The following is a 23,028-nucleotide window of genomic DNA, read 5'->3' as shown; positions in this document are numbered from 1 at the left end:
AAGGTGGAAGGAGTGTGTTCAAGCTCCAAACACCAAGGCCAAGAATTTTCAGGGGGACTGGTGTAATCCACACATCTCAAACTGGGAAAAGGCCAAGATCCAGCAACAAATGTATCTACAGAGGCACATTGCTGAATTCTGATAATCTGGATTCATACTTCTAGCATGTAGCGACACAATGAAAAGTTAGACAGAAGCTAATATGTCAAAGGAAACTCCATACTTGTTACTCAGAAAGCATTTCACACCACATTAGCCAACATTAGAACCTCAGTTTTCTAGTGCAAAACCTGCATTTTATTAAAGACTAGTTTGGAAGGCCCAGTCAAAAATACATTGTGCTCAGTAAAAATTAACCATTTCCATGCTGATAATTACGGTTATCACAGGATTTTTTTTCTCTTATAATATTTACAGCAACAATAGAAATTGTACAGAAGTTAAGAATGGAATACATGCCCCAAAATAATTGATACGGTGTACCAACAACATGATACAAAGAGTTGTATATAGACACTTTACACATGGTTTATTAACTCGTGTGAAGTCTTCTTTACATATCCAACACATTTTAAAATCAGTTTGTATTCAAGGATTAAAAAGGTTAAACACAATATCACATCCCTTGCACAACAGAAAGTATGGTAAATTTAAAAGTTTGTGCATTTTAGAATTTCTAATAGCTGCTAATGAAAGTGGGTAATTCGTTACCAATAAATTTGGAAGTTTGGAAAAACTACCTCCACAGTCTCATACTTTTGGCATAGCCCTTTCTGCCAGGTGGTGAAAAATATCATCATCAAATTCTCCAAGCCTTGCTCTTCGGCCATCCCTCTTCCTTTGAAACCATAAAATTCAGTATTTGACAGTGGAGATCTAAGCAGTCCTGAATGGTTTTCTTAACAAATTAACCAGATTTACAAATGCTTCAATGGAATTTCCAACAACATTACACTTTCAGGGAGGATTTCAGTTCATGATCATTGTTCCACATAATCCAAATTTATAGGTCAGAAATTACTCCTTTTGATGAGACATATCCTTTCATATGATGCATCTAAAATAGGAGTACAAAAACACCTTGCTGGGGGAGAAAGCAAGACGAGGACACAATCTATACTTTGGGCTTAGCCTTTTACTAAACCGTGATGCACTCTCTCTGTCATCTGATTTATATCTCAAGAGCTTACACCGAGATCTTCAGATTCATAGATTTTCAGAAATTCATATTCTGTACTGCAGACCTGCTTTGGCTTTGGCAACTAGAGATTTAATGGAATCAGTTACTGTGAGCAGCCCCCCTCTATTTCTGAGGCTTTCCTCAGAATGGACAGACAAACAAGGCCATGTGAAAGCTTAGTCCGGGTGTTTTTTTTATACTGTGTTCTAACTCATCATAAGGGTTGATTTTTTTTGTCGAGGGTGGGGGGGCGGAAATGGGACAATGAGATAAGATTTCTTCTTTGGATGAAGTGAAAAATTAAACTGAAGAAAATCCTGAGCAAGTCTAAGGATAGCTGTCTCTGCGTAGAGCAGCAAACCAGGGTGGAGTAATAGGTAAGGCCTCTATCTCCCTGATAATCTGCGCTAGAGCAATAGCAAAGAACAAGGCAACTTCAATATTTGAAAACTACATGGAAATAAATAGAGGGCACAAAGGGAAGACTGAAAAGCAGTGCAAAGATGACATTAGGATTCCATGAGAGTAGCTGAGCTGGCTTAGAGGTTTTTAGAAGCACATCCAGATGAAGGCCTATTGATGCTCTTATTAGGCTCCTAAGAGCACATAATTCTCTTATGTTAAAGTGTAAGATGGAATACTTTATAGACCTTTTCCTGTAAAAATTACAACATTTTATAAGTCAATGGTAAACTGAGGGCCAACTAAGCAAACCCTGACCACATTCTGTAAGAGAGGAGGTAGAACAACTCCTAGAGAGGACAGGAAAGGTCCAGAGCTACGTCTCTGATCTCTTAGCCTTTGAGCCATCAACTCCATATTCGGTCTCTTGGGCCGAGACACCAAAAGTCACGTGCATCTAGCTATATGTTCTGAATTACAATCTGCAGAAAGGTTGATAGCAACACAGGACATTGTTTTAATGGAGGGAGAGGATCCAAACGGACAACATGGAGATGGCTGACCCTAAAACTGATCTTGCGCATCTTACATTTAGTCATTGTCTCCAAGAGGGCCTCTTGCTCCAACCAATTGACTGAACACCAAGATATCCTTGATCATGAACAACAGCCATGCAGAACTAACTGCAGGTACTCTAGAACCTAAATTTATGAAACTTATATCTTATACATTCAGGAAGTGTTAAAGCAGGCCACTCAGCCAAGGGATTTTTCCATCAAGAGATAGTCTTCCCCCCAAAATTGTTCCTATGATTTGGGTGCTGATTGGTGAGAGAAAAACTTTGCAGTTCTCTCATAACATCTGACTCAAGAGGACTTTATGCAATGATGCTCCATGACTGGAACCTCTTCCTAGAAACACCCAAACTATGTATAAAAGAGTTTATTCAAATTGCTCCTTAAATATCCCAAAGGCTAAAAGTTAAATGGCTTTTCTCCTCATTCACTGCAAACCCGTTTATGAAGTGGTCAACATTATGACACAGACAGACAAAGGAAGTTGTATGGGGAAAGGCACCTGTTCCTAGAATAGTATCCTGATCTGAAGGATATTTTAGAAATGGTTAAATAGGGCACTCTACCTTTCTTAACATCTCCTGTGCCATACTCCCTTCACTGCACACACTGGGCCTATTTACGTCAACTCTACAACTGCAAAGCTGAGTGGTACACAGCATGGTCCCCTTTTTGGATGTCTGGTGTCTGCCAAGAGACACTGAAGAGATTAAACAAATGTTCACAACCAACACAAATTATGCAATACATCATTATGGCTATTCAGAATATTCCTTGTGGGACTGACTGGGACTCCAATGTTTCTCATAGCTCTTCTCTCACACACAGTTATAGTTCTTATATTATTAATTTGATGTATACAAATTTAAAACCTGCCTGACTCCCAAATTGTTTTAGGATCATGAACAACTGTAACCAGAATAGGAGCCCAATTGACTTTCTGGCTGGTGGTCACCCTTCAAAGACTGCCAATTTTACTTTAGATAAATAACTTCATCTCCAACCTTAGCTAAACTACATTGCTCCTGTTATAAGGAATGCCTAAAATACTGCAGATTATTTAAAGCAAGTGGCAAATTTTTAAGGATGACCACCGCATCCTTAAAACTCACACATGTAAGGACTTGAGGAAAATAAAAATCTAGTCTTTATTTTGTGGCTTTTCAAACTTCCTTGATCAGATGATCTTTCATAGAGACCCAACTGGAATGCTTAATAGTGGCGAAAAAATCTCAAGCCTCTGCAATAATACCAGTCCACCTCTTCAAAGGCATAACCCACCTTTTCTCCCAGAAACCTATGTGAGAGAGGAAGGCAACAATGTCTGTAAATTATCTGAGGATGAATCAATTTGAGGCCTGTCTTTACATTGATCTAAGACAATGGTAGTCTGTAAACATGCATTCAAATTCAGAAACATTAGAACCTACACATCTGGTTCAAAAGCCTGGATCTGATCCGGCAGCAGAAATCGGAGTTTGAGGTTGGTCCTGAACTCTGTGGGTTGGGAGAATTTGTAGAGGCAGCAGGTTGACTTCCTGAAGCAGAGAGTGCTACCCACTGTTCTTCTGAGACCATGACCTCTACTCGCACTCAGAACAGTGATGGTGCTCCAGAGGGAACAGTGACCCTCTGAATGTGCTGGTGGAGCAAAGTGTCTAACAATTTCAACCAGCCCTGTACAATTCTATTTGCTCAGAATACATACCTTTCCCCCGCAACAGGTGAGTACCAGATAATTAGTTTTTTCATTATCATGGTCAAAAGGGCAAAAAATCTGTGTCTTCAGATTAGCAAATTTTCATGACAGTTGTGAAAGGCTAGTTTAAGTCCATGTAAAGAGTATAAATTTTAATTGAAAAGAGGTTAAGTGCCTATTTTTCAGTTTACAAGAGCCAAACTCATAGACAAGTTTAGTCAGCTTGAGTTATATAAATGACCCTAATTAATTCCTGTGAACTTGTTTCTTTTATGTTCTCATTAGTGACACCATCATAAGGCAAAACAAATTGGCAAGGAATGGAAACTTAAACCCTAATTTAGCAGCTTTATTCTTAGTAAATCCACTGGATATATAATAAAGCAAAGTTAGACCTAGAGACCAATAATCTCAGTGAAAAGCAAAGCTCACACTTGAAAAATCGTTTGCTCTGTAATAGGCTTTTCTCTACTAAAGAGTTAGCAAATCTCAATTATCCTAACAAGATTCCTTTGGGAGCCTTAGCCAAATTGTATTAGCAATACACTAAATGTTGGGAATTTAGGCAGGGTTAAAAATATGGGAACATTTATACCAACACCAGTTCGCAAAAAGAGAATTTAACTTTCTTTCGAACAGAATTACATACATTCCATACAGTTTACTGATCAGTTTTAATTTTTCAAGGTTTGTAGAAGTTTCTAAAGAGGAAATTGCGGTACAGGATAGAGAGATCTCGTAAATTTGGACCACCAAATAGTCTGTATGTTTTCTGGATCACATTTGAAGCTGCAATAAGGATGTTAAAGGACTGACAGTACAATTAGTAATCTCTCTTATTTAGCTTATCGCATGCTGAGGGGAAATCCACTGGAGGCTTCTGTTCTTCCTATAAATCTGCATAATGGCCCAATGTGATTATCCAAGCGTGAAGGCCTTACCAGCAAGGTAAGAAGGCTTTTAGAGGCAAAATGCAAGTGATGTATTATTTAATGAAAAAAGAAGTTCTTATAAGACTAAAGAGCCAAACTCGGACACTACCAGTCTTGCAGACATTCATACAATACTGCTTAGAGCCCCACTCTCAAACTAGAAACTGCATTGTTGTCTACTGAGCTTATCAAGACATAAAAAGCACTGTTTCACACCCACCACATGTATATTATATATAATATATAGTGTTTATATATTACATATATCAGATAAAATCTGAAAAAACAACACATGCACATTTCTTTCAGGCAGCTGAGAAATCAAGAATTCTTGCTTTATAGTCTGCAAAACTTGTTACCAATTTGTTTTTTTGTACTGTGAAAACCTGAAACAGATTGTACCCTCTGAGCCAGATTTTGCAAATGTTGGTGTCAATTTTGTTTAATGTTCTTAAATGCATTATTTTGGACATCACCTCCTTTTGCAATGAAGTAGGAACTCCAGATGTTACTAGATGGCTATTTTTGCATCTATATCTGTGGCTGAATTAGGACATTCATGCTCATCTTGACTTCTTTTTGGAAAGGACAGAACGTCTGTAAGAACAACTGATATATGAAGACAACAGGCAGAAAGTGAGCTACACTGCAGACGGATGCAAGAGTTGAACGCATTAGTTTAAATGTAGGAAAGATTGTATTGTTCTGACACTACAGCCTGATGCTCCTCTCACCTACACCAAGTTTATACCAGTGTAACTTTTCTGACTTCAGTGGACTTGCTCCTAATTTACACTAGCGTGAGAGGGGAAATCAGGCCTTACACTTAAAATCCATTGTTATAAAGGCAATCCCTTTTCTTTTCATAATCTTCTACAGGAGACTGAAACCTCACATCTAATATTTTGTAGAAACTGGAAACTGACTGTGAATGGGAATATTCTGATAGCGAGCTACAAGGAGAAACGAAGCTGCCCGGCACCATTCCTACCTCTATCTGAATATCATTATTTTAGTAGCTTTAAGTATATCCTGAAACAGGAAGAAAAAAAAGTGCAAGAGCATTTTAAATTTAAATACAAGATTTATCTTTCTAGTTAGTAGACTTTTAAACCAAGTGTAAAATACATAGATGCATAAAAGCTTAGACCATGATTTGCAGTGTCATGCTATGTGTAAGTGTCACAACTTTGGCATGTCACTTGCAACTCATGCTAGATTTCTTTGGTCTTCACCCTATTATTAAGTGGAAGAGCATCTGCTTTAGCTTGTGGCAAAGGGGCACTTTCTCCCTTTAGAGAAAGATAAGTGATACCAAGCTTTCTATTCTCTTGATGCAGATGCATAACTCCCATTGACGCTAATGGGAAAGCTGAGTGCACCTGTAGGGGAGAATATACCACATTCAGATTACTGTACAGTTCCGTAGTCTCTTACATTCAGCCAGTAACTCCAACAAAATAGCCAGTATAAAGTTTTGAAATGATTATACTTTTGTTTGCTACCAATAGTAATGCCTATAGTACTGCGCTCTCATAGCTGAGCAAGATTCATACTGTTACAGTCACACTTATGTCCACATTCAACTCCCTTTTATTAGAAGTATAATACTGCACTTTATATCACAAATGTATAAAAATATGGCGGATAGTGTCATAACAATACTTTTCTTTTAAATGAGTATATTTAAAAAATCAGACAGTTATTTACCATTTATATATATATAGATATATATATATAGATAGAATAAAATACTCCTGATGCAATATATAAATGTTACTGTTAGTTTTTATAGAAACTACGGTAGCTGTTGCACTGCTTCACAATGTTTCAAACAGCTCAAAAATAACTTTACATTGTAACAGAAGAGATATGATAATAACAGTACGATATTAGTTCATCATAAATAAATATTACAAATCCTATCAAATGTGGAAGTTTAAAAAACAAATTTAAGACATACAATTCAACATTAACCCTTAACAGGGATACTTGTATCACATAAACCCCACTGTTCTAACTAGGCAGCAAAATATGTAGTAAGGGCATAGGTCTAGACACTAATTTTTTTTCACCCCTCTAAGTGCCAGTACATACTTAAACTCTCCCAGCTTTCAGACAGAGATGTGCACCGAGCTGGAATGTAAATGAGAAAAAATGGCAACACATTTCTTCTCCCTGAACTGCACACTATCATCCAATGAGATTTCTGATGACTGGTAATTAATAATTCGTCTGGTTTTACTGTATGATCCCTGACTATCAGTGTGGTGCCAAACGGTATAGCCCCACAGGTACATATTGCACACTTTTATAAAGCTGAAAATACAGTCTTACTATCACCAGCACCACCACCAAACCCTCGACTCAAATTCCTGTGTTAATTGGTGTACGATCGGGAGTGCCATTACAAGGCCGTCTCCTTTAAATCATTCAGATTTGGCATTCGGGATCGGTTTGTTCGGTTATACGTGGGCCCATTCTGTCCACTCTTGGAAGGCAGTTGATCAGAGTAGGAAGTCCCGTCACTAGCGCTCCTGTTCACCGGAGACACGTGCCAACTTGGTTCTATCTGGCTTGGTATCTGAAGCGTTGGCCTGCTTTTTGACTGGGACTCCTGACGCACATTGCTGCTGCTACTGGAAGTTTGACTTATGGGATGAATTCGCACTTCAGAAAAAGAAGCTTTGGCTGGCTGACTTGGTAAGGGCTGGAAGCGGGATTCAGAGGGGATGGAATGATTTGAGGAGGAGGAGAGATGTAACAGCTTCCGAAGGGATTTTAAAGGTTGGCTCTGGAAGACAAAGAATGAGGGAAACATTTGGTCTTATGCCCTGCTGTTATACGAGCATGCCAGCCTTTCTGTAGGAAAACTAGCTGCCTTGGGCATATTTTAAACTGAACCAGCTTAACTTTAAAAAAACATCAGGACTTTGTCACTTTTACTGTTTACTAATTCTGAACATTTCATTTCAATCCACTGACTAGGACCCACTGTACAGGAACACGGAAATACACCAAGTGCTTGGTGGGTATGATCAGTATCTACTATTGCTGCTTCAGCAGTTGAGATCGCTACAAGCACAAAAACTTTTGTTCCCACTGAGTATTTTTTTAAAACATGGCAGCTGCAATGAAGTTCTCCTGTCTGGTTTTGAAACTCTAGGGGGATGTCTACATGAGTGCTTAGTTCACAGCAAGCTGGGATGTAAGCTTACCCCACACACTAAGTGTCCATGTGGAGGCTGCTATGTACTAAAATTTCTGCAGTGTGCTTTGATCTGCTCCTGTTTCAAAGTGGAGTGGATCTAAGCACACTAGAGAACTTTTAGTGCCCAGCAAGCAGCATGGTCCACATAGACACACAGTGCATGGCAGAATAGCATGGGGTAGATTTACACCCCAGTTTGCCTCAAACTACGTGTGCGTGTAGACAAGGCCAAATATTCCGGTTTTGTTTGAGAGCGTCTCTAACGCAAAAACATAACCAAAGCTTTTGCAGCCTCAAAGGTGGACACAGGGACTATTATGGCTTCCATTCTGGATTTATAGGTAATTTTTGCCACTCCTATAGTCCTATTGGTATTGCCCCGAATCCAAGGCTTGGGAAGGGGAAAGGAGGAAGGTTTGTGAGGTCCTTCCAGCAGGTGATATGTACTGTATAGATTGTAATACACTGTTCTTCTCCCTGTCTCATGTCTCTTACTTCTCAAACAATTATGCAGAATGGTAGCCACATGACTGAGAAGTGAGTGGAGAATAATGGGAAATGCAATTTTTCTGTCCACTGCAGAAAAAGCCCGTCAAGACACCACAATCAGAGGTTGAACGGAACAGAAAATGTCACTTACATGAGTCTGGATTTCTGTCATCTTCTCAGGATGCCAATCCTTCTGCCTGCTGCTCTGGAGATTGGAAGAGTGAATGGCTTTTTGTAATGCCAAAAGATCCTGACCATCACTGCCGGGCATCTGCAACATAATAGTAAGCAGGGGATTTCAGTAGGTCCTTAAGAATAGGTGTAGGAATCATCCCCCACTCCTAGTTAATTATACAATGCAGGTGAAGCCCACTACTGCAGCTGAATTGCAATGTCCTCTCAATATTTTCCCCCATATTAAAAGGATAATATTTGTGGCTATCATGCAGATTTGTTACAACCTCAACCCTTAAAAGCATTCCCATGCTGTTAGTTGCTGGAAGAGAGAGCATTTTAAAAAGCCTACAAAAAGACCTGCAGTGCCTTATCCTCATTTCAATAGCATTCCATATTGCAGTTAAGACCATGGGCCAGTTCTGTAAAGCCAAATTTTGTCCTGGATGAAAACAGATCAAAACTGTATTTAATTGGGTATATTGCTGAGTCTTGCTGCTACAAATGCAGGGGGACCCTATTCTCAAGTTCAGCGTATTTGTGTGTCTGTAAAACTTGATGAAGAATATGTAAAGCTTTTTAATATATAGGGGATTTACCTCATACCACAATTCCATGGAATAACAGACAAAAACAAAACCACCAAAATTTGATCTCATTAAAAAAAGGTCACCAGTAACAATTAGAACAAAGAAAAATCCAGCCGCAGCACAAGCTAATAAAAATTGATCTTTCAATGAGCCTGCAGTTACAATAGTTGATTGTTCTCTTATGTCCAAATTTAATCAATCTGCAAACAAAATATAAATACAATTTATAAACCAAATTATTTTAAAGTTTATGTTTACTGGTCAAACAAAAAGGGAAAAGTCACTGTTTTACAGTGTAACTGATTTCAGGAGAATTTGCCTTCTTTAGTCTTAGTCCCAGGCTCTCCCTCTCTCAGCAACTGGATATATTATATTTTGAGTATATCTTCGACTACTCAATTATGAATCCTTTTTATTAGATGTACTCTGATAGGACTGCTGATCGTATTTGAATTCATGGAACTGGTCCAAGATACTTAACTGGCTTAAAGAAAATGTGACCCCATGAAAATATAATACATGCTGCTGTAGTCAGTAAAACAAGTTTACTGGAGCATTTTTCAGTGCTACTGTACTTAAAAATTAATACCATGGGTAGAGTGACTACAGGAAGCTTTTTCAAAGAAGAACTATGCTTTAAATAATTCTTTGAATTAAAAAGAGGAAAGAGGGATTTCTTGATGCTTGGATTCTCCCCGTTGGTTGATTCTATCTGCAATATAAGATATAAAAACTAAATGCATAAATAGGGCTTCAATGACACGATCTGTCCTTGGCATATTCATGCATAAATGGTACTTTTAAATATGAACAATAACTAACAGATCCTATACTTTCTGGACAAGTTCAAATTGACTGCTATTCTGAAGAAAAGGATGCCTACGAAAGGAATCCCAGGTATCACTAAACCTTTGTATATGTAAAGAATGTGCAAATAATAATGAATGTGTGTCTATGTTCAGACTGATCCTTCACAGGATCTACAGAGCCTGATCCAAATCTTATTCCAATCAATAGAAATCAATCATTTTAAGACTCTCATTAACTTCAGTGGACTGTGGTTCAATCCCATAATTGTGGCAATGATATTTTACTAGCAGAAATATTACTAGAGAAGTTTGCATGTTCTGTGAAACTGTATGTAATATTTATTTTCCAGATGTACAATTAATAATAGTAATATGTTTTAACTATTTTAAAAATAAACAAAAGCATTAGTATTTCTAATTTGGCTGAAAAGAGTTTGGGACCTCAGATACATGTTTGAATAAAGCACCTTTAAAAATGGTATTTACAGTTGCATGATTACTGGCTGACATTTTGTTTCTTAATATATGAGAATACAACCAGACGTCATGACACTGGGTGCAAGTAAACAAACAACAATATCCACGGTCAAAAATCACAAATGGGATATACTTCCCTCTCAATGGAAATTTGTAAAATATGTGCAGTATTATTTTGCCTATAAAGGAAAACTTGACAGTATAGTATTTTAGACTGTATAACATTAATTAACAGAAAGACAGATATATTGGTGAAATTCAAGGTTTTTAAAACAGCTCAGCTTCTAGTTTCTAGCTAGAAATTGTATAAATAAAAGGACAAAAGATTCATTAGCTGGCTTAACACCTTTAAAATCTTATGGTTTGAAGATTCACACTATTTGTAACTCAGCAAATTTTGACAAAAACAAATGATCACCATGAAGCGTGCTCAAATATAACTGCCTTTCTTCGAGTACATTGCTTCTTCAGAGCCACACCATGGAGTATGTGCCATAATGCTACAAGATCTGGGTCCATGTGGAAAGCAGCGACTGTTGAGACTGCACACAACCCCTCATGTGGATCAAAATGTTTGATTCTAGGTTATGAAAGGAGCCACGGAGGCTTTAATTATCCTCAGTTCCTTTATGCTACATCAGGAAGGATTCCAAGCAAGAGAGAAAGGAGAGTGGGTGGGAATGGCTCTGCAGAGACACTATCTTTGTGAGAACTCCAGTAATAGGCAATTAACCTTCCTTACTCCTTCAAGAATTGCCTCTGGAAAACCCTACTCTTGGGAGAACAATTATCAGGAACAACTCTCTGCAGGAGAAAGGGTCAGGATTAGGACAGGAGATCTTTGGCAAAATGAAACTTACCAAAAGACACAGAAAGTCCGGTAGTGCCCAGCAGGCCAGAATGCATCCTGAAGCACTGACAGCTCACAGAGGTACTGCTTGCAGACTGATTTCTCAGACTACAATTTGTAGTGCCTCAAATGAGGCTTCAAAGCCCTGATCTGCATTTGGCTGTAATTGGTTTATTCTGAAGTAGACATGTGAATTTATGTACTTGCCAGGGTACATGAGACCTAAGAATCTCAGAAACGACTTGATTTGCCACGAGACTGTATCCCTATGAGCAACGTGTATTTGAATGTCAATGAATTTTTCTTGTGGTACAAAAGCAGCTAACACTGCATTGTTAAGAGTTTCTGCTACAGAAGCCAATCTCTGCATGGAAATGAAGGTAGCCTTCTAGTTTATCCCAACCCATAGCTGCTCAGAGTAGGAAGAAGATAATATGCAGAGAAGAGGAGATTGGGCCTTGAGAAGCTAGTCATCCAGATAGGAGTAAATAGAACATCCTGATGCTTTAGGTGGGCTCTCTCAACTGCCTGGTATTTGGTGAAAATTCAAGGAACTGTATCTAAACCAAACAGGAACACCTCACACTGAGTACTGTCCACACATAACCCGAGATAATCTCTATGAGCAGTCCTGTTAGAGATACAGAAGCAGGAATTGGAAGAAATCCTGGTCTGCTCATATTCTGAGGCCTGGTCTACACTGTAGGGGGAGAGAATCGACCTAATGTACGCAACTTCAGCTATGAGAATAGCGTAGCTGAAGTTGATGTATCTTAGGTTCACTCACCTCATGTCCTCACGGCGCGGGGTCGACTGCTGCCGCTTGCCGCAGTGGAGTACAGGAGTCGACGGCAGAGCGATCGGGGATCAATTTATCGCGTCTACACTAGACACCATAAATCGATCCCCGATAGATCTATCACTACCCGCCGATCCAGCGGGTAGTGTAGACGCACCCTTAGATGATTTCCCATGGCCTTAAACAAACAGAGTGGCACACTGGCCACTGCCTCTTTCAGTTCACTATCAGAACAGATTGAGTACACAGATATAAGGGAGGCAACAATGCCAAGAGGTGAAGGCTACTGATACGGGGACTGATGTAGCCTCAGTGCTTACCTGTCGGATCCAAAGACCCAGTTGGAGTCATTAGGTCCCCAGATCAGGTTTATGGTTCTTATCAGACTCTGGCTCCAAATCTGTGCCACTTCTTATTAAGAATGGAGAACAGCAGAAGTAAGCACTCTGTATAAGACTTGTAGACCCTCATATATTGACTTTTTTGGTGCTCTTAGATCAAAGTGCTTGATTTTTTTGAATGCTTTATGTGCAGTGCCATCTAATGCACACTGTATGAACTCCTGCACAGGTCTTGGTCTGGAAAAGGTGGACTCAGTGTTTATATGCTAGGTTTTCAAGGTCTCTATCATCAACATGAGATAGAGACACTACTTCCTTGACAGGTTGAACCAGAGTAGCGTAGAACCTGTGCAAATTCAGCATCTCTTTAGGAAATACCCTTCTCGCTAACTACCACTTGTATCCAGTGTGCTCATCTGTCATGAACATTTTACTACCACATAATCACACTTTTTAGATCTAGATATTTTACCTGGGTCTGTCATGCAACAGATCAACTTTTAGCTGGGCAACAGAACAGACATGAATATTTTCATACCCATGAAATAGCATGTACAAATAGCTTGGAAACACACATCAGCACAAATCTAACTAGCCTTCATCAATACTAACATTCATTTACAAAAAGGGGGATTAAATACTTTTAATTTTTGTCTTCAAACTACAGCTAACATATAAACTAGATAAACAGATAAAAGAGACAGTGGACTGATACCACAATATAAATTAATCAAATACATGTTTGGAAACCTGCAACTATGATGGTAGGAAAGGAACTGAGGGCATTTGTGGGAGAAGTCCCTTATATAAACTTGAACCATGATCCTAAGAAGTGTATGCTGCACACAGCCCCAAGGTCACTTACTTTCTCCGAGGAGTGCGCTATCAAGAGTAGTGATCTGCTGAGCCAGAGTTCAATGTAGAAATTATGTGGTGCCAGCTGACATATTGCTGCTAAAATCATGGCAGCTTCCCTTTCTCCCACATGATATCATCTAGAACTCTGGCCCATTTTGTGTGATGACAACAACAGGCCTGTTTCTCCAGTCATTCACAGTGTAAACCAGGATGATTCCACTGAAGGCAATAGTGTTAAACGAGCATAAATACTGATGTGCATGAGAGAAAAATCAGACCCAGAGTCTTTGTATTTCGTTAGCCCAGTTCAAAAGATTTATTTATGCATCACTCTGCTGATTTTGTAGCCAAAACACCAGAGAGATAGACAGAGGTTGTGATGAAAAATACTCTGACATAAGATTACTGTAGCTGTGGCTACCAACCAGATTAATCTCCTCTCTCCCAACTTTCCCAAAACACAGAGTAAACTCAGTTCTGTCAGATATACATTTGGAATCCTTGGCTCTGGAAAGGATCTGAGGAGTGTTATGAGAGTAAAGATCTGCTTTAAAAAAGGTGAGATCTCTGCTTCTGTATAGGACCTGCTCTAACTCCCACTGAAGTCAGCAGGAGTCTTTCCATTTCTTTTTGAGGCGTTAGATCAGGCCTATCAGTAACACTGAAGCTGACAGAAGACTGATATGTTGCAAGTTGTGACACTATTAAAGGACAGTTTCTAATCTCAGCTCCCTAGCGTGTATCACAATATATCCACAAAACACTTGCCATTTGTTTTTATTTATAGACTTTTCTATCATGATTGTAGCTCCAGTATCTGATCATTAAAATATTTATTGTCCCCATGTCCCTGTGAGGTAGGGAAATATACTCTCCCAATTCCTAAGAAGGCAAACTGAGGCACAGAGAAATTAGTGACTTGCTTCAGTCAAACTGCAGGTCTCACCAGAGCTTGGAATCAAGCTCAAATCCCAAGTCCGCTGCCTTAGCAGTGAAACCATCCTCCCTCTCAAACCAACATAGCAGAAGATACTTCTAGATACATGATCATACACACCATGCATCTGAGATTAGAATCTGACCCTACCAATTTAATACAAACAAACAGTTTACAAATACTCCAATAATGATACTCTCTCCAAACACCAATGCCTTGAAAGCCAAGTATAGCCATTATGAGTAACATGTTTCTTTCCTCCTTTTTTATTTACTAGACGAAAAAGTGTGCTGTTTTCCATAATCTTTGTTTACTAATAAGTATTCTCATCCCAATCTCCCTAGACTTTTCCATCTTAAAATTTGGCAACATTAAAGTTGTTCTTTATTTGTCAATTTTTTTTTTTTACTTGAAGTCACAAACAAAAAAGTTTGCAGCAAACAACAATTCAATCGCTCTATATTACTGAACTTCTGTTCCCATACATTTTACCAGTCAGTAGTATAGGCTGTTTTGTGAAGCACACTGACCTAATTTTTAACATTTACCCAATTTTAGGGCCTGATCCTAAGTTCAATTACGTAAATAGGAGTCTTTCCAATGGACTTTGGATCCAGATCTTAGTGTACAGTATGTAAGCAGTATCAGATCATTATTCCAATATGGCTTTGCTGCCAGCTGATGATTCTGTCACAGAAACATTTCAGGATCTTAAATGCTGCAGCTAACTAACTAACTAACTACTGATGAGTAGTAAAGCTTGATCTGATGAGTGAGGCAGCCTACATATTTACAGTCCATGCAGACGTGAAGAAAACCTTCTAGGTGTAGTTGGGTGTAGGGCAATCTTATCTGCCTAAGTCTGAAGACAGACATCTTCCAGCATCTGATACTGCCTATAGTTTTGCCAAAACAGCAGCAGAGTGGCTCCCGGCGAATGGGAGCTATGGAGTCGGGGCTCAGGGCAGGGGCAGCGTGTGGAGCCCCTGTGCCTAGGAGCTGGAGGGACATGCCTGCTGTTTCTGGGAGCCATACGGAGCCAGAGCAGGCAGGGAGCCTGCCTTAGCCCTGCTGTGCTGCCAACTGGACTTTTAGCGGCCCAGTCAGCGATGCTGACCAGAGCTACCAGGGTCCCTTTTCGACCAGGCATTCCAGTTGAAAACCAGACCCTGGCAACCCGACCTGAAATGTAATAGAATTCCAGGGGTCCTGGATGCAAGCAAATAAATGTAGAAAGTATAGCTCCTTAGCAAGTAAACATCTGAATAGGCAAATAGGTAAATCCTGAACAGGAAAAGAAGACTACTTCCACAAGTTAAAAAGCTAACAGATGTACACAGGTATACCCACACATAATATAACAATACAGCAATGGTCTAGCTCATTTTATGGTGGGAGCTCCAAAACAATGGAAAATATACACTATTTTAGAAACTACTGGGTATACTTACAGTTTGAGATTTCTTCTTTTTCTTTTTTATTGCCCTGAAAAAACCTTGTTTCTCCTTCTCCTTGAGTTGCTCCGACTGACTGTTAACATTTTCAGGACTTTTCCTAAACATGAAAAAAATATATTGTCAGAGAAAAATCTTTGGATGTTATGTCATCATAGATCATCTTTGGATTTCAGGTTAAAGAATGCAGATATTTTTAAACCAAAGATATTAAAAATATTTTATTACTTTATGGCACAAGGATTAACATAAAACTAATAGATAAAACATTCTTAATTAAATGGAAAGCTAAGGACACATTGTTAGGTTAAAATGGTTAACTAAAAACATCCAAGGAGGTACTCTGGGGTACTTTAGTTTGTCTAATTTTTCACTTGGGATTTTATATTCAAACCAAAAACATCACAGAGAAGATATTACAAAAAAAAAAAGTAAAATCTGAGCAAATATACAAACAACTATATCAGATAAAATCAGTCCTAATTCACCCATCACTTGTTTGAGGGTCACAAGAGCTGTAACGATCAGGAGACTGAAACAAAAGATTGTCTTCATAAATTCTTGAGCTTTGCTGACATGGCTCCAAATTTATCATCGCGGAAGCTATGGAGATCCATTGTTGTTCACTTCTACAGCTCCTCTTAAACCTTTCTTATGGATGGGTCTCTCTCTGGATCATGGGACACTGCTGGCAAGTGAAGACTGCAATAACTCCAAATTTCTGTGGCTAGGACTGAATTTTAAATTTCACGCTCCCAAAAACTCTGATCCAGAGCTGATCAACAACAGATTACTTTAAATGTAAGGAAAACAACTACAAATTTTATTTTTCATATGGATGAAAAGGCTAGGACATATCCCATGCTCAAAGTATGTTCATTATATCAGAAGTTAAACTCAATTTCTGGACATTATATATTTACTATATAAAAGCAAAGTCAGATGGGAATCCAAATACAAATGTATGAGGTGTCTAAAGGCTGTCACAAATTGAATTTGCTGAATAAGATTTTTTCTTTTTGTTGGGAGGAGGTGGGATCAGTTTGTGATGTGTAGGAAGAAAGGAGAAGTGGACATTTGCATAATTTGTGATTCTAGACCAAACATGTACACTAAACCCCCCTCTCTAGAATGCTCCTTCTAGATTTCAGCAATATGCTTTTCATTAGAAAATTACAAAGCTATAGTTAGCTTCCATGAAAAGTCATTAGTATAGTATTTAATGACTAGATTCTTATACAAATTTAAAATACATCAAATTACTAGGGATTCCCAATTCCATCCAGCCTTTTGCATTTGGTAATACAGCAAAACTGCAGAAAGGCTGTCTTCTAACTATTCACCCATTTAATGCAGCCTGGAAGAAATCCAAGAGTAAACTACTGTCATAAATATAAAGGGAAGAGGTTAAGAAGCTCTGATACAGTACTATAAAATCCTCTTACCTGTAAAGGGTTAAGAAGCTCAAGTAACCTGGTTGGCACCTGACCAAAATGACCAATAAGGGGACAAGATATTTTCAAATGTAGGGCCGGGGGAGGGAGGGGAGTGGGGGTAGAGAAAGGCTTTGTCTGTCTGTGTGATACCTCTGCCTGGGGATAGATCAAGAAAGCAAGCAATCCAACTCCTATAGAGTTAGTAAGTAATCTAGGTAGAAAATGCGTTAGATTTTCCTTTTGTTTTTGGCTTGTGAAAGTCTCTGTGCTGGAGGAAATGTGTATTCCTGTTTTGTGTCTTTTTGTAACTTAAGGTTTTGCCTAGAGGGATTCTCTATGTTTTGAATCTGACTGCCTGTGAGATTATCTTCCATTCTAATTTCACAGCCGTGCTTCTTTTACCTTTTTTCTTTCTAATAAAGTGCTGTTTCTTTTAAGAGTCTGACTGATTTCTCTATGATCCTAAGACCCAGGGGTTTGGGTCTGTGATCACTTTGTAACCAATTGGTTAGGATATTATTCTCAAGCCTCCTCAGGAAAGGGGGTGTAAGGCTTGGGGGAATAGGAACTCCAAGTGGTCCTTTCCCTGATTCTTTGTTAAACCACTTGGTGGTGGCAGCATACCCTCCAAAGGTAAAAAGTTTGTGCCTTGGGGAAGTTTTACCCTAAGCTGGTAGAAATAAGCTTAAGGGGTCTTTCATGCGGGTCCCCACATCTGTACCCTAGAGTTCAGAGTGGGGAGGGAACCCTGACAACTACTGACAGCTTTACGGATGCCTTCCATCACAGAGGTAACGTAACACGGACAACACACACAGCTATTGACACAAAAGTATGTGGTCTGAAATAGTTCCATCTCCCCTAACTTGTAGGCCAAATCCTTAAAAGTACAGAGTCCATGGACTGAGCAAGTTGCGCTGAGGAATCCTCGGCCTCACCCTGTAGTATGCAGTGTGCACCTACTACCATTAGAGAGCTGGGGTGTGAGAAAACAGGACAGTTTGCTGCCTGCCATTCCTCAAAACATGGGATTTAAACGACAAAACTGACCCAATGTAAATTGCAATCCCAGTGACCAGGTCTATACCACTCCACTGGCTCATATACAAACCCTTCTGTGTTGCCACAGAGGTTGGCCCTATAACACACTGGGTAAAGCAGAATTTCCTGGCATGGCTTTTCTGCCTCCAAGTCCCATGTAAAGAAGAGTCACTGTCTATTTGGTTTTGATTTTGAAGATGCGATCATCTTAAACACTTTTGGCACCATTTTTTCAAGGTAATGATATATTCAGATGCTCTATGTTCTGGCTCCCATCCTTGATTCACTGCATCCAGGTCAGAAAATGTCTGCCTGTAGCAGCAGAGAAGACTGGAGGGAGGTGGAGCTCTATTCTTCACTTCCTTCTCTTCTATAAAGAGTAGGAAAGTGATGGACAAACAGACAGGTTGGTACCTGCCCTCTCACTCCCCAATCCCTGCTTGCTCAAGGGGCCAATGGAGTGGCTTTGCATGAATTAGACTGGTGCTCAGCTCCTGAAACTCATATTGTTTATGCTGTTGTCTGACAAGCTTTGGCCTTGAACAATGGTTGATACAAAAAACACATGCTCGTTATATGATATGAGTAAAATAAGGACGTACAAAGAGATAGCATTAAAGCAGAAAGTCTCAAATCAAAGACTTTGCACGGATTAAAAAAAATAGAACATTTTGATTGATGAGATGAACACCAGGACATTTCAAGGATCCAAAAGAAGTTATTGAGACATTAGTCAATATAAGAAAAAACAGGATTAGCCAGGTAAAAGTGGGATGGATAGTCATTCAGTGTTACCAACGCTTCCAAGTTTATGACAAGCCTTGTGATATTTGGTGTTTTTTCTTAAAACCCCAGCTCCTGGAAGTAAGCAGTTACGCGAGAATCACAGCCTTTTTTTTTTTTTTTTTTTTTTTTTTAAAGTAATCTTCTAGCCCTTATGGTTGCAGAGAAAAACCTGATCACGTGACCAGAGTGCACCCTAACAGCTCAGAAACCAGAAGGCAAATAAAAACAACCCAATTCAAAAAAATAAAAAAAGCAACAAGCCTCATAAATTTTAAGCCTGTCTCATGATTTTTGAATGCTTAGGTTTGGCAATACTGGTCATCTTGTGTGTTTTGGCTTCACTGAAGAGATGGATGTGGGGACAAAAATTTAAAGTAAACAGTAGAGTAAACACTGAGCTGGAGTGGATGTGATGCAGCAAGCATGCATGTACAAACAGGCCAGCATCCAGCTTTCACAGTAGGCTGGGGTCCTAGCTAATGTGCTCAGTAGTAGTTCACAGCTCCAGAGACATTGCTGCATGCATACTGACGGTACGTCTCCAAACAGACGGTACTTCTACACAGCATTTTAGAAACCACACTAGCGAGTCTCAGAGCCCGGGTCTACAGATTTGAGCTCAAGGGACTTGTGCTACGGTGTTAACAGCAATTTAGACGTTGTGGCTTGGGCTGGAGTTCGGGCTCGGAAACCCACCCCCCTCCCTGGGCTTCAAACCTTGAGCTCCAGCCCAAACCTCTACACAGCTGTTATCAGTGCCATAGCATCAGCCCCACGAGCCTGAGCTTGCAGACCTGAGCTCTGAGACTCGCTGCCACGGTTTCACAGCACAGCGTTGACATACGCACCGTCTCTCACATGTCTGAGAGTTCGATTTTGTCCTAATCAAAAACATTTTTAAAATCTGTGTGAAGGTTTCTTTCAAAAGTGTTTAGCGCACATGGCCAGTAATGAATTCTCAAAGCTAAATACTGACTTTTAGGTTAACTTTTTAAAAAAATAAAAGAATAATAGTTATTGAGTTACTGTAAATGAAGGCAAGACATCATCTGAAACTAACAAACTATTTTCAATACCAGTTCTCTTAAGAGCAGGATTTTTTACTTTTTTAAATTAATGCCCTTGTCCCCCAAGATCTAAGGCAAAGATTTTGCACATGGGGTAAAAACATAGCAAATGTTTACTGCCAAGTTAAAATCACTTGAAAAAGGGGCTTCCTAGTAAAAAAAAAAAAAAAAAAAGACACACAGTCTTATCCGTACTGGTACCACCAGGTGTCACTATAAGAAATACATGAAATGCAACAAGACGACGACAGTGCATGGCCTCAATAAGTAAATCATTTATTATGAAAACAGAAATTGCATCATTTTGTGCAATTAACTGTTAAACTTTTAAAAGTGGCTGGATCAGAATTCCCTGTACTGGTATCGTGTATGCTTCACTAGCTTTATTTCCAAGACAGAATCCCAGTGCCTTCAGGATTTTGGAAAGCCATTGTAAATAATATAAAGGGTCCTTTTCCTCTCTCCTCAGGTGCACTTCTGGCTTCCTCTTTCCCATTATAATGGGCAGTGTAATAGGGCATGACAACATTCCAAAAGATTAGAGTTCAAAGATCAGTATTTACCCGAATTTAAATATGTTAATTGTGCACTATTGATAATGCACAAGGAAAAGACTAGCAAACAAAACCATGAATGACTGAGGAAGATGAAGGCATGAAATATTGACAATTAGGATGAGAAGTGAGGACTGTATGCACAAGTGTGAGGGCTCAGACACCAGGGAGTAGATGAAAAGAAAAAAGGCAAATACAGTAGGTGAAAATGGGGCTTACTTGATGCATATGAAAGATTTATGCAGGAAATATGAAAGAGAAATATATATATATATATTATCAGGTGATGTGAACAAGATCAAGCTATGCAGAGTTGATAAAGAGCCAGATCTTCAGCTCAAGTAAATGAGTGTAGCTCCACTGAAATTATAAATCTGCAGCTCCTTGCAATATTCTAGTCAAATTCCAGAAGTGTAAAGAAACTCTGGTCTTAAAAACTCATGGTAGATGTCTATAAGCCTATGACACTCTTCAAATGTCAAGTTGGTAAAACTTCAGCCCACAGCTATGAATTCTTCGAAGTGACGGTAAGAAAAGTACATATTCATTTTTGCAGAAAGGTCGCATGCAATAAAGAAGATGTGACCAGCCATTTGTCATCAGGGCACAGAAAAACATTCACTCCTGCATAAGGGATCTCACTAACTGAAGTTCCCCACAAGCCCCCAGATGTCTAATATGTGGCCATTTCAGAGATTTCCAACACACCGTTGCATAATTCAACACAAATTATAGCCTGTAGTGAAGAGAGCTGTAGTAGTAGTACGGATAATTCAGGTCAAGACTGGGGTACATTGGTAGAGCTATGCAGGTAATCTCACAGTGCAGGCAGGTAATATTTATCTGGCTCAAGGCCAAGCTATTACTGTCATTTGCATTAGTTCCATGAGAATTAAGAGAAAGAGGGCAAAATATCTACTCTCACAAGTGGAGAAGGAAACGGAAAAACCCAAGAATTTAGAGGAATATAAAGTCAGTCTAATAAACAGAAAAGTTCCCGATAGGATGAAAAACATGTTTTTGTTTAAACCAGGTTACCTAAGTGCAGAGATAATTTAAGTCATTTAAAAGTAAATCCTAATGACAATAGACAAGTTCAGCAGTATAATGTCTTTAATTTTAAAGATGCAGGACAGTGAAGCTAGGGTGGACAAATGCATACATGGACAAGGGAACATCTGTGGCAGTTCAGCCTAAAAATTCACTAAATCTTTGACATCAGAAAGAGGTAACAAAGAGCAATAAGATGAGTGAGAAGCAATATCTTAGAGTGGTAGGAAGTTCAGGAGGACTACACATTCATTCATAACTTGAGATGAGTTTTTACATAATAGTTATGTATGCCATTAGAACATTAAATATTTAGTTCATCATAAAATGATGTAATCAGAGTGATGTTCCATTAAAATAGAGTTATTAACATTTTTACATGCAATTACAGAATTTCCCCCACAAAAAGATATAAAGTAGAGAAACACAGACTCTACATTAGTGAAGAATGTGATTAAGTTGCACTTACAGCAGAGAACAATTTTGCAATATCATTAAACCATTGCTAGGACTTCTCACACAGAACCACGTGTGCCAGTACTTTGGAGTTCATCCATTACATAACACTACATTTTCCTTTGTAGCCACTGTATAGTTAATACAATTAAGGATCTTACTAAAATCTTGCAAAAGATGTAATGGAGTTTGAAGGCCAGTTAGCTCACTAGTGAGAACCAACACCATTTTTAATCATGTAAAGATAAGTCACAATCCTTTCTAAGAGTAATACTTATTTATATTTGATGTAAATTATTGTATTTGTACAAAACGGTAGAATGACAAGATTTTAAGGGCTAAATAATTGTCAATGATCAAATTATGTTTTTTCCTTTTATTTCAGGGCTGTTAAGTTATTGGTGCAATTACACAGGAATTAATCCCTCTGTTATATGATGGAGTTAGATTATGTTTATTAGTAGGAATACAGAAATCTGGCACATAAAATACCTAAGAAAGGTAACTGAGTATACAATTTTCCTCTAAAAGTTTCTCTAATCTTTTAAAAACAACGTACAGCGCTAACACAGAAGGTTTGTCCTGTCCTCTCAATAGCAAGGATCCATTTCTTTCTGCAGTGTTAGCTACTGTAGTTCTGTGGTGTATGAGCAATCACCACATGTAGAACCATGACTATCTTCTTCATAAATACAGTCCTACATTATACATGAAGACATGCATTTTGGACTTTTCCATTCGTCTGCCACTTGCTGACTCTGGAATCCACAAATGGGGCTAATGGCCTTGTACGCCACATTACACACACACACTCCTTCTTATCTTTAATCACAGACGACATATGTTGGATAATGGAAAATT

At 38.8% G+C, this 23,028-nt stretch overlaps 1 protein-coding gene across 3 annotated transcripts in view; it reads right to left on the bottom strand.

Annotated features, from left to right (window-relative positions):
* Positions 1 to 274: 274 nt before the first annotated feature.
* The window catches only part of CDKL5 (cyclin dependent kinase like 5), a 214,056-nt gene continuing 191,302 nt past the window's right edge, over positions 275 to 23,028 (bottom strand). For 2 of the 3 annotated variants that reach the window (XM_037901155.2, XM_043537928.1), the window contains 4 exons: positions 15,775 to 15,877; positions 9,842 to 9,964; positions 8,640 to 8,759; positions 275 to 7,582 (listed from right to left, as the gene is read on the bottom strand). In XM_037901155.2, the coding sequence (XP_037757083.1) occupies positions 7,196 to 7,582; positions 8,640 to 8,759; positions 9,842 to 9,964; positions 15,775 to 15,877 (733 nt within the window). In that variant the 3' untranslated portion in view covers positions 275 to 7,195. The remainder of the gene's footprint in view (positions 7,583 to 8,639; positions 8,760 to 9,841; positions 9,965 to 15,774; positions 15,878 to 23,028) is intronic. The other variant, XM_037901170.2, reaches the window with a different exon arrangement.

This window comes from Chelonia mydas, chromosome 1 (genome assembly GCF_015237465.2).
Source record: "Chelonia mydas isolate rCheMyd1 chromosome 1, rCheMyd1.pri.v2, whole genome shotgun sequence".
In the NCBI taxonomy this organism is placed as follows: Eukaryota; Metazoa; Chordata; order Testudines; family Cheloniidae; genus Chelonia; species Chelonia mydas.
The sequence above is the reverse complement of the archived record's forward strand: the minus strand, read 5'-3'. Positions and strand labels throughout refer to the sequence as shown.